The sequence below is a fragment of the Marmota monax genome, unplaced genomic scaffold (genome assembly GCF_021218885.2).
Source record: "Marmota monax isolate L192 unplaced genomic scaffold, Marmota_monax_Labrador192_F-V1.1 WCK01_AAM20220418_F8-fsc00135, whole genome shotgun sequence".
NCBI lineage: Eukaryota > Metazoa > Chordata > Mammalia > Rodentia > Sciuridae > Marmota > Marmota monax.
Window position 1 is genome coordinate 1,604,373 of NW_026694339.1, and position 13,310 is coordinate 1,617,682.

Sequence of the window (13,310 nt, forward strand, 5' to 3'; positions counted from 1 at the left end):
TAGACTGTATTATTATACATCCATTTAGCAGTTATGATCTACCTCATGCCAAATAGTGTTTCTCATTTTTCATTAGTTTTTTAAAAAAATCATCTTCTCAACCTTATGGTAATTTGCTATTGACCTATTTGTATCTAGGATGATATCTAGTATAGCTTGTTGCATGTGAAAGCATGTCATATTACTTAATGCTGTGATTTTTCTAAATAGTGAGGGGAACTGGGATCAATTGAATGTAGCTAAAGTTCTTAATGTCCTCTTTGCCTACTGCTACAACTTTATCTAATTGAGAACTTAGATTTCACTTGCAGATTTCAGATTTCATTTAATAAACAGATTCACTTATGTTTATTATTTGCTCAACCTAATTGTGAACCTTAAAACCTGCTCTGTGCTTCTTCACATTTCTTGGTCTGATCCTGAATAAATGGAAACTACTTATCAAATAGTAGGATAAAATAAATTAAATTATGATAATGTTTGTCTTATGAATTTAGGAACACTTTGAATTATAAAGAATATTTTAATTAACTTTTAAGTCAGAGATAGTTGGAATTTTCTTAGCTTACCACAAATATTGGGTACATGAAATCTTTCCTTAAAGAAGTTCTATTAACCTTTCTAAAATATAATACTTTCTTTATGGATTCATATTTATTTTTAATAAACATGAGTAAAAGAAGTATATAAATATATGGGCTCACACACTCACCTTTTGAAAACCCATTAAGGGTCTCAAGAATCAACCTATTTATAGCAAAAACAGATAGTATTTATTTGGCATGTTGACCTGTGCATCATTAGATTTTATATATTCAAACTTTTCAATTCATAGTCTGAATTTTGACAGGTAGGGATCCAAAAATTTTAGCCTTATCCAATTTAAAAGGGTAGAGTCTCTATCATTTAATAATTTGCCAATTTTTTTGTGTGTGGCCACTCCTTATCAATTTTAATATGCATTTCCAGATACAAATATTTAAGCTGATGAAATTCAGGGTTTTTCTTGGATATCTATGATAGGAAATAGTAGCTTCCCCTGCTCTCCCAGCAGCTACCTCCAGTTCCCATACATAAATGGCAGCCAGCAATGGTGAGAAACAAAAGACTCTCCCAGTCTCTGAATACAGTGACATTCATTCTGAGAGAAGCAGGGGCAGCTTTTTGAAAGCCGACTTCTTCAGCTGGACAATAACACACAATGAGTTATTGACTTGTTTATATACGGAGCTCTTTTCAGTAACTAACTCTGACTCCCACAGTCTGGACAAATGATTGATTTTGTGGTTAGAAAAAGAGAAAGCTCTTGCGCTAAACTCTGTAGTGCAAACTACTTCTTCCCCATTTGTTCTGTAACTGAATAGGACCTTATTAAAATGCACTTTCCAAAAAAATACCTGCAGCTGGCCTTTATAACCATGTTTTGTATATATAAATAAGTAATTTGTCCCAGTCTTTTGTATATTAACAGGCTATTGGGAAACTTGTCAATATGTATGAAGGCTGATTATCCCATTGCTTATGCTGAACTGTATTGCCTGTATTGATCTGTATGTAAAATATGGATCAAATATTTTACTAATAGATCAATAGTTACTGGTGAAAAGCTTAGATTTCTGATATGTAGATTCATTTTTCTTGTCAGATCATGTTGATTTATCAAGGGCATGATACATAACATGTACTTCACAATTGAATCAGTAATTGTTCTGACCACAGGAAAAAATGACTCAGAGAACCACAATTCAGAGCCACAGGCGTTTGGTTGGGCTAATAGGCTTTTCTCCTTCTGCTAGTACCTATGTGAAATGTTGATATGCATTATATGGACAGAACATACCTCCTAGTTTAAATTATTGTACTTTTTCTAAAGATATTAGTAAGTATACTCTAGAGTCAACAGTTTGAGTTATTTTCTGTAAAATATATTTTATCTGAAATTATATACAAATTATTATACAATCTATATGATTTTTGTAAACAAACTTCAAAATATTTTGGAGGGAGGTAAAAAGGAAAGTCATTAGCTGTTAATGATGCACATAACACAAGTTCACTGCAATTTTAATTGTACTTCTCCAACAGGAGGATTTTAACATGTTTTCCTCTTTAGGGTATCCATGGGAAAGCTTCCTGAGTCAATAAGTGTTCAAGAATTCCTCAAGATTAAGATTACTTTCAATTACATCACAAGGGATCACATGTTTTATATATATTTGTATAATATTCAACTTTGATCTTTTCGTATTTTAGAGAAGGAACAATGCCTGAAATCTTTGTGTTAATAGTTTTAAATAAAATAGATATAGTCTGAAAGGTCATAACCAATGCAAGTCATTTCATTAGAATCTGTTGATAACACTTTTGTAGAGGTATATTCTTGATTCTTAAACTGTTTGAGGTGAATTTAATCATTTTATCTTCTGTTTATCTAACCATACTATTTCCCAGAAGCATTTTTGTTCAGTTTTCTTTGACAAATTCATTATGTTTTTTATTTCTTCCCTTTCTGCTATCATTCGTGACTAGTCTATTTCTTGTTCTATCTGTTTTGGTTCCCATTAATACTGAATAGGCCCAACTTTAACTTAATTGTAGATGGCTAATGTTTGTTACAGGTTTTAAAATCTTACCAGCAAGGCCTGGAAAAAGTGGTGAATTAAACCTTGCCATTTAGCTTCTTAGATTTTGATGTGAACAATGAATATTTGGGATCATTTGCTCATATTTAAAAGGGGGCAAGATACATTTAGGACAAAGTAGGTTTCTCCTCCCTCAACTTGATGGGTATTTGCTTTTTCACAGTCGTATACAAACTATAGCTATCTTTCTGTTTGCTTTTGATTTTTAGTTTTTGAACATTTTGTGCTCTTCAACACATGAAAAATCAACCTTAGAAATCTCAACTTAATCAACAAAATTTCATTTAATATATTTGAGATAAAGACAGCAAATCAAAGGCAACTAGTTTTGTCTTAATGAGAAAACAGGACATTATCATCAAAAATGACAGGAGAGAAGAATCCTACCATTGTTATCATGTCGTGGATTTTGAGGGAAAGAGATGCTATTAGCACTGCATATTATTAATACCTTGGGTGAAAATGCACTCTTAATTTGACTTTTGCTCTCAATAATTTTCTTTAAATGATTACATTAAAATATTTCTCTTGGAGTGGCTTGTCTATTTCCAGAAGAGGCCCCATATATTTATCTTTATTTTTGTTGATGATTTCTTACTCTTACTGCATGCCTTTCCTATACAACTCTATGTACATCATGTTTTTCCCTCTACTTCTGTAGACTAGTGTAATGTTTCTTTGGAATTTGGATGTTAGAGTGGAGATGACTTTTTCCAACTGTGGTGCTTTCAAAGGTAAAGAATTTTTACCTTTTAAATAGTTACTTGGAAGCAGTTCTAAATGTCATAACCCTGGGAAACCTCATTAGAATCTGACTTACCTGCTGTGGAAACAAAAGAATTTCATGCCTCTGTTTTTGTTTTGTTTTGTTTTCTCTTTTTAAAAATATCTACTCTGAAATTTTTGCTCTTGGAAATTAATTTTGAGCATGGTAAGGTAATGAATGTTCTCCAATTGCTGTCTTCTTTACCCTTCTCCTCCTGAGAAGAAAACTCCCCTGATAAATAACCAGACTTGAGACCAGTATGTTGTACCAGGGTTCACACATAGGTTTCCACATGTGGAATTGAGCACCATATTTAAGTTTTTGTTTCTTGTATCACTTTATCAAAGGAACAAATATTTCTTGGAGAAAATCATCCTGAAACCAGTCTTACATAGTGATATAAAACAAAACAAAACTATAGTGGTTCTCAACCTAAGGCAGGGTTTGGCCAACCACTGCCTGTAGGCTAAATTTAACCTGTCACCTGTTTTTGTTTGTTTGTTTGTTTGTTGTTTAAGTTTTACTGAAGTATAGCCATGTTCATTCATTTATACATTGTCTATTTCATGGTACAATGGCAGAGTTGAGTAATTAGACAGAGACTGTATGCTGCTGGGAGCCATTAGCCAAGTAAGTATGACAATTTCCTTGCCAGCGTACCCCATGTTGCAGTGACATTATATGTAGGTGACCTTGCTCAAGGACCAAGGCAGATTAGGGTGTTCCCGGTTTTAAGATAATCTTGTTTAGGGCGTTCCCAGTTTAGGTTCCAGGTTTAAGGTTTAAGATTATTCCTGCTGGGAATAGGGCGTATCCTGCTGCCTGAGTTCCCCTTGAGTTCTCACGGGATTCAGACAGTATATTTTGGGAGACAGAAGCCCAGTGGAGGTGGATTTGGGCAGAGAACGTGGATTTGGGCAGAGAACGTGGATTTCCCCAGAACGTGATTGTAGACGGCTGGTGTGAGTTTGGGAATAAAGAGTTGCTGTTTGAATCTACAAGCTGTGTGGTGGCTCGTGATTGTGTGCCCAGCCAGACTGCGGCATTTGTGCCCAGCCAGACTGTGGCATTTGGCGGCTCGTACGGGGAACTTCTGAAGCTTAGAGGTAAGTGAAATTGCTCGCCCCTGAGGAAGAGCGAAAGAATGGGTGACCAACTCAAAAAACAATGTGTTATTGTTTTGATTTATCTTGTTTTTGTTTCAAGCTGCCTATCCCTAGAAATTTCTCAGGCAAACTGGAAAAAATGGTTGACTAAAGGTTTGAAGTTTGTCGGCCCTGAGGAAGAGAAAATTGATACAACGATTTTTTATTCCATTTTTGTTTCATTCAGTTTCGGCTTTGTTTTGTGCTATCTTATTGGGTTGCGTTATCTTTATAGTAGATTAGAAATTAGTAAAAAACAAACCGAAAAGATGTTAAGTAAATTGTTAGAGGTTCAGACCATGGAGAAAGACATTTTAGATCAAGCAAAAGAGAAGGTCTCTCGAGCTAGTCAGACAGAGGAAGAAAATTTAAAGGAAAAGGGGTTGTTAGGAAAAAGGCCACAACAGGAGGCTGTTACTAACTCCATTTTATCACAAGAGGGCGTAATTCAACCAACAGCCCCACCGATGGAGACAGCTGAGTGGCCCTCAAACCCCGTAGTTGATAAATGGGATCCTGAGACAGGACCTCAAAGATTAGCATGCCCTGTACTTGAACAGGCAGGAGGGCAGCGAATTCACCGTGCTTTAGATTTTAAAACAGTGAAGCAGTTGAAGGAGGCTGTAACAACCTACGGGCCACAAGCTCCCTTCACGGTAAGCATGGTTGAGTCCATTACTAACTTGGACATGACGCCAGCAGATTGGGCTAGCATGTGTAAATCTGTACTAAATGGAGGACAATATTTGTTATGGAAGGTTGCCAATGAGGAATTTTGCACGGAGACAGCTAGGCGAAATGCAGCAGCCGGTTACCCTCAAAGAAATCTAGATATGTTGTTAGGAAAAGGACCTTATGAGGGTCAACGGCAACAAATTGAATATGATCCTGCTATATATGCACAAATTGCTGCAGACGCAGTTAGGGCATGGAAGACTTTACAAGGACATGGAGATTTACAAGGTCAGCTATCTAAGGTAATACAGAGAGCTAATGAACCTTACGCTGACTTTGTAGATAGGTTAATTCAAACGGCTGCCAAAATTTTTGGGGATACAGAACAAGCAATGCCATTAATAAAACAACTGGCTTATGACCAAGCAAATCGTTGCTGCAGAGAGGTTATTAGACCATGGAGACATGAAGATTTAAACACATATATTAAATTATGTAGAGATATTAATGAACAAGGGCAAGTCTTGGCAGCTGCAGTACAACAGGCTTTAGATGCCAGGCCAAAAACATGCTATGATTGTGAACAAACAGGACATTTTAAAAGGAATTGCCCCATAGGAGGAGGGTTTAACAAAAGTAGGTATCAAAGGAATAGAATACCAGGTATTTGCCCACGATGCCGTAGAGGGAGACATTGGGCTAATGAATGCCGTTCTCAAACCACCATAGAAGGTACTCCCTTATCAAAAAACGGACAAAGACCAGGTATTTATCCAAGATATCGTGGAGAAAGGCATCAGGCTCCATTGCCAAAAAACGGACAGGGGGGCCCAATGCTCCGGGGCCCACAACCACAAATATACGGGGCAGTGGAGGATCCCAGCAACACCATCAGGGTAGTGCCCAGGACACATTGTCCATTAAATCCCTCATCAGACAAACCCGAGGGAGCGCAGGGTTGGACATCTGTGCCTCTGCCAGAGCAGTATTAACTCCAGAGATGGGAGTTCAAATCATTCCCACAGGAGTAAAAGGACCTCTTCCCCAAGGAACAGTAGGCTTATTACTGGGACGTAGTTCATCTACATTAAAAGGACTTATGATAAGTCCTGGGGTAATTGATCCCGATTATGTAGGTGAAATAAAAATTATAGCTAGTTCTCCAAGAGGTATATCAGTAATTTCACCTGGAGATAGAATAGCACAGTTGTTAATAATACCCAGCCTACATAATAAATTTCCTAGTCATAGTGTAGAAAGAGGTTCCAGGGGATTAGGCTCCACAGGTGTAGATTGGGCTATGTTGTCTTTAAATTTAGATTCTCGCCCAATGCTAAAACTAAATATTCAAGGTCATGAGTTTAATGGGCTACTGGACACAGGAGCTGACCTTAGCATCATATCTCGTCAAGAATGGCCAAAACATTGGCCATTACAACAAGCCACTCAAACGCTTCGAGGCCTAGGAGTGGCGACTAATCCCCATAGAAGTTCTATGATATTAGATTGGAAGGATCCTGAAGGATGTGAAGGAACTATACAGCCATATGTATTGGATCATCTTCCTATAAATTTATGGGGACGAGATGTCCTAGATCAATTAGGTTTGACGTTAACAAATAATATCAATCCTAATGTGCCCACTACTAGAGCTAGACAAGGCTTTAGGAAAGAAAAAAGATTAGGAAAACAAGGGCAAGGTATAGCAGCACCAGTACAAATAGATCAAGGAACAGACAGACATGGGTTGGATTTTCAGAAAGGGCCACTGAGACAATCAAAATTACTTGGAAATCAGAAAGACCAGTGTGGGTTCCTCAGTGGCCCCTGACTAAAGAAAAGATACAAGTAGCCCATGATCTGGTCAAACAACAATTAACGGAAGGACATATACAACCTTCCATATCTCCCCATAATACTCCCATTTTTGTCATCAAAAAGAAATCTGGTAAATGGAGATTATTGCAAGATTTAAGAGCCATTAATAATGAGATGGTTGTTATGGGACCTGCTCAATCAGGGATTCCTCAATTGTCTGCTTTGCCAAAAACCTGGCATGTTTTAGCTATAGATATTAAAGATTGTTTTTTTTCAATTCCAATTCATCCCGAGGATAGTCCACGTTTTGCATTTACTATCCCTGCATTAAATCATGAAGGTCCTGATCAGAGATATGAATGGAAAGTACTCCCTCAAGGGATGGCTAACAGTCCAACTATGTGTCAAATATATGTTAACAAAGCAATCCAGCCACTTAGAAATCAAAATCCTGAACTACAAATATTTCACTATATGGATGATGTATTATTGGCACATAAAGATAAAAACATATTGCTGGAATGTTATGCCACACTTACAAACTTATTAAAAAATTATAATCTAGAGATAGCAATAGATAAAGTACAATTAAATTTTCCAATTAATTATTTAGGAGTTCTATTATCCTCAACCATGGTCCGTCCACCAAAAATTCAAATACGAGTAGATCAACTCAAATCACTTAACGACTTTCAAAAGTTATTGGGAGACATAAATTGGATAAGGCCTTATCTAGGTATACCAACAGGAGAATTGGGACCTTTATTTGATATTCTAAAAGGTCCATCAGATCCAAATTCACCCCGCATGTTAACTCCTAAAGCAAGAAAGGCATTAAAAATTATTGAAACATATATGGAAAACATACATTTGGATAGAATTGATATAAGTTTGCCTTTATTATTTATTGTACTACCAACAAAAAATATTCCTACAGGAGTATTTTGGCAAGAAGGTCCATTATTGTGGATACATTTATCTTATTCTCCTAACACTATTCTTACTAGGTATCCTGAGGCTATAGGACAATTAATACTCAAAGGAATAAAAGCAGCGAAGGGAGTGTTTGGAATTTCTCCCAATAAAATTATTACTCCATATACTATGGATCAAATTGATGAGTTAGCTAATGAGTTAAATACTTGGGCAATAATCATGTGTAAATCTAATGTTTCATTTGATAATCATTTACCATCTAATCCTTTGTTGTCTTTTTGGTCTAAGCATCCTGTAGTTTTTCCTAAAATGACAAGAAAAACACCTATCATGAATGCTCCAAATATATTCACTGATGGGTCAAATAATGGTACAGCAGCAGTAGTTACCCCTGATCAAACTTTTACATTTTTAGTACCCAAACAATCAGCTCAAAAGGTAGAGCTTAATGCAGTTTTACAAGCTTTTTTGATGTTTAAAGATTCTGTATTTAATTTATTTTCTGATAGTCAGTATGTAGTTAATGCTATAGTATCTCTTGAAGATGCTGGTAGGATTTCCCCTTCTTCGACTGTTTTCTCTTTGTTTTCCACTATACAAAGTCTAATCTGGGACAGAAAAGATCCATTCTTCATAGGACATATTAGGGCACATACAGGATTGCCTGGAGCCCTTAGTTTAGGCAATGATTTAGCAGATAAAACTACACATGACATACATATTTTCTCTACATTTGAAGAAGCTACAAATTTTCATAAAAGGTTTCATGTTAATGCTAATACTTTACAAAAGCGTTTTAAAATAACTAAGGAACAAGCCAGACATATAATAAAACAATGTCAAAATTGTGTGACATTTTTACCACAAGTTAATCTTGGAGTCAATCCTAGAGGACTGATACCTAACCATATTTGGCAGATGGACGTCACACACTTGCCAGAATTTGGAAAATTAAAATATTTACACGTTACAGTCGATACTTCTTCTGGATTTTTGATGGGCTCCCTTCATGCCGGAGAAAAAACTAAAGATGTTATAGCTCATTGCTTACAAAATTTTGCCACTGTGGGCGTTCCTAAACAGTTAAAAACCGATAATGGTCCTGGCTATACCTCTACCTCTTTTAAACAATTTTGCTCATCATTTGGTGTTACTCATATAACAGGAATCCCATACAATCCACAGGGACAAGGCATAGTTGAAAGAGCTCATCAAACTATTAAAACATACTTATTAAAGCAAAAAGAGGGAATTGGAAGGGGGTATATATCCCCCAAAGATAAACTTAAAATAACGCTTTTTACTCTAAACTTTTTAAATTTGGATTCATCAGGACTTAGTGCTGCGGAAAGGCATATGTATCCAAAAAATGTACATAAGCCTAAAGTACTTTGGAAAGATATTCTAACAGGACAATGGAAAGGTCCTGACCCAGTGATTGTCTGGAGTCGGGGGTCTGTTTGTGTTTTTCCACAGGGAGAACAGCAGCCCATTTGGATTCCAGAGAGATTAACTAAAACAGTTTCTACAGATCGAAAAGAAGATGATTTGACTCAAATCCATAACAGCTGATATCCAGAGCTCCAGCTTGGCCATTCTTACATCTGCGACAGTGATTAACCAGGATGCTTTTTTCAATAGCTATTTTATTATTGCATTTTTCCACATCATAAGGTTCTATTTTTATTTTTTGAGCTCATACAAACCTAGGTTAATGTTTTTCTGATCAGTTTTATTTTTTGACTGTGGAGTTTTTAAACATTGCAATGGAGATTTCACCTAGGTAAAGCTACAAGGCCTTTACTATTTTCTTATGTGTTGTACGTTTGTGTACACTCTTGTGTTTTGTGTTGTATGTCTGTATGTGCGTATGTCCATATTTCTTATATGAGGAGCGCTCATGAAAAAATGGATCCGAATTATTATTATTTTTTTATTCACGTGATTTAAATCGTTTAATTTAAATTATGTAAACAGCTGTTAAGGATTGTTTTTAAAGGTGGTTAACAGATCTGTTTGTTTACTAATTTAAATTAGGTAAAAAGCTGTTAAGCATTGTTTTTAAAGTAGGTTAACAGATCTGTTTGTTTACTTTCACCTTTCCTTTTCATTATATTTAATAATTCTTTTCAGGATAATGTCTTTTTAGCATCATTGCCAGAATTCCTATCTCCATCCCAGTGCCGGTGAAGAACTCAACAAGTAATGCTCAATCAAAGAGTCAACTTACTTTGGGAGGAGACAGATTTTGGGGAGGAAATGGACATATTGATAGATTCCTCTGCTTTGAACTGCTTGCAGAACTTGCCTGGACTATGTAACTATCATTTGGTGCAGCGAATTGTGGTAATGCTGGCATATCTTTGCTGATGGTGTCACTAGTGATGCAATTTTTATTTCCTTGCCAGCGCACCCCATGTTAATTGTGGTAGTGCTGACATATCTTTGCTGATGGTGTCACCAGTGATGCAATTTTTCCCAAGGAGCCGTCAATTGGCTTGGTGTCGTGGCATTTCTGTATCCTCCTCCCTTCTGCTAGTGATGGTCTAAAATTTGGGGGCCAATGGCTTATGCTGGACCGGTAGTCAGTGACGGGTATGATCCAATTGCAGTGGTATCAACCTAAGACAGGAGGCTGACGCCTAAAGGTCAGTTTTCCGATGACGGGTAAGAACCATATGTTGAATTGGACAACCTACCAGGCACGGTCCATAAGCCACATTAACCTCACTCCCCCACTGGCACCAAGGCCAAATTTGGGGGCCAACAGAGGTGAGGCAAAGAACCTCACCCCCCCACTGGTGCATAGACCTATCCACAAGTATGGCTGTATGCTGGACCGGTAGTCAGTGACGGGTATGATTCAATTGCAGTGGTATCAACCTAAGACAGGAGGCTGACGCCTAAAGGTCAGTTTTCCGATGACGGGTAAGAACCATATGTTGAATTGGACAACCTACCAGGCACGGTCCTTAAGCCACATTGCTTGTTGTTTAATTAATCAGAAGGGGGGAGATGCTGGGAGCCATTAGCCAAGTAAGTATGACAATTTCCTTGCCAGCGTACCCCATGTTGCAGTGACATTATATGTAGGTGACCTTGCTCAAGGACCAAGGCAGATTAGGGTGTTCCCGGTTTTAAGATAATCTTGTTTAGGGCGTTCCCAGTTTAGGTTCCAGGTTTAAGGTTTAAGATTATTCCTGCTGGGAATAGGGCGTATCCTGCTGCCTGAGTTCCCCTTGAGTTCTCACGGGATTCAGACAGTATATTTTGGGAGACAGAAGCCCAGTGGAGGTGGATTTGGGCAGAGAACGTGGATTTGGGCAGAGAACGTGGATTTCCCCAGAACGTGATTGTAGACGGCTGGTGTGAGTTTGGGAATAAAGAGTTGCTGTTTGAATCTACAAGCTGTGTGGTGGCTCGTGATTGTGTGCCCAGCCAGACTGCGGCATTTGTGCCCAGCCAGACTGTGGCAGTATGCCACTTCCCATACCCCATAGACTGAAATATTGAATGACTGACCCTTTACAGAAATATGTGTCAATTCCTTACCTGCAGTAATCATCAGATCATCTAAAGATTTCTGGACCCCACCCTTTTACCAAATCAGAATGTCTGATGATATACTGAGCTATATCACATATAATTGATAGGATGTTTACAGGTTTGACACTATTTTTCTAGCTTCTATGCACAGCTAGATTAAGGAAGACATATTGCTGAATCTACATCTCCCACTTTATCCCAAATACAAGGAGGCACAGTTCTTCGGGTTGGGTATGAATTAAAGATTCATGTTAATTCAAACATGATTTTCCAGAAATACAATAGATAAATCTTACTTATAACATCAACATTAACAAAACTTTAGAACATGGTATTTTTAGCCCAATTCTCAATAAAGACATGTGGTATGTCAAGGCCTTTGCTTAAGAGTTGTTAATATTCCTATTCATGAGGTCTCTATCAGGTTTTTGTTCTTTCTTTCTATTAATCTCAATCTATTGAGTAAATATTATTGAGTTTAGCTTTTATATTTTCTTGAAAATCACATTTTGTTTCCATAAGAATTATTTATAAAGAAATAGAGCAATACTAGACTACCTTTATCTGACTTTGTAAATGGAGTAGGTTGGAGGTAATGGATATTTAGATACATGATACTTTGTTATGAAATAGTATCATTTGGCACATTCTAGAGTGACACTTTTATGTCTTTGGCTTCTTATACTGATGTAATAGCAGCCAATTTTCCCCCTACTTCCAATGAAAGGTTTTACTAGAGAATATCAGTCTAAATTTTTAAAAGTGAAGTGAGTTCATTTTTAAAATGCTTTAAAAAACAATCAGTGTCAAATGTCTGCAATTAGGGACTTACCCTCCCAAATTCATGTTTGGTAATCTTAAAAACAATAAAAAAGAAGTGAAAATTCAGTTTGCCACATGTTTTAAATATAAAAATAAACTTCCTATTCAATCTAAGCAAGTTCATTTTCATATATGTACAGGCAAAATTAATATAAATTGCCTTCAAGATTATGCTAAATTAGTTGTTTGAATAAAATATTGCTATTAGGAGTCAGTAAAAAGTGCCTGTTTTCATGTCATTTATTTATTTCTTTTAGTTGAACCTGGCCTTCAATGACAAGAAGGAGAAAATTACAGAAAAAGTTATCCTTTCAATGACAGCAAAGGAGCACCATAAAGCAGAAGAAGAAGTAAGGGAATTATTTTGTAACTATATTAAAACAACAATGACTTAATTTTAAAATTAAGATAAATTTTACTTTGGGTATTAATCAATTATTATTAATTGACAGTAACATATAATAGAAAAAAAACCCTTAAATTTATTTTACTGATATGGACAGTCTGAAAAATAGTTGTGTGCTTGAAACAATGAATCAAATTAGGATTTTCTGAAAAATGTCTTATGACTATTTTCTCATAAATTTCTTCAATTAGCAAATTATTACATGTAACTTGAAACTGAAAATTGTAAAACATGCCAACACAGGGAAAACATAAATTGTTTTTGAATTTTAATAAATCTAAATCTGATTTTTTGTTATCTAAAAATAGAATTATTGTTCTGAATTTTAGGTACGCTAACAAAGTTATCTTTTACCAAGGGAAAACTGTTGTTTGCAATGTCAATAGTAAGGAAGCTAATCATAAGATTCTGTAGGCAATATTGTAATGAAGAACTATTAAATCAAACCTTCTTCTCTCCAAAGCTCATGCTGTGACATTGACAGCATATTCCATAAATGAAAGAATAATACAAAATAAGCATTAGACAAAAAGGGAAAATTATCTTCAAGTAGT

General features: G+C 36.2%; 1 protein-coding gene across 6 annotated transcripts in view; it reads left to right on the forward strand.

Annotated features, from left to right (window-relative positions):
* Dcdc1 (doublecortin domain containing 1) overlaps positions 1-13,310 on the forward strand; it is a 486,421-nt gene that overhangs the window by 196,895 nt on the left and 276,216 nt on the right. For all 6 annotated transcript variants that reach the window (XM_058586488.1, XM_058586487.1, XM_046467509.2 and 3 more), the window contains one exon: positions 12,608-12,700. In XM_058586488.1, the coding sequence (XP_058442471.1) occupies positions 12,608-12,700 (93 nt within the window). The remainder of the gene's footprint in view (positions 1-12,607; positions 12,701-13,310) is intronic.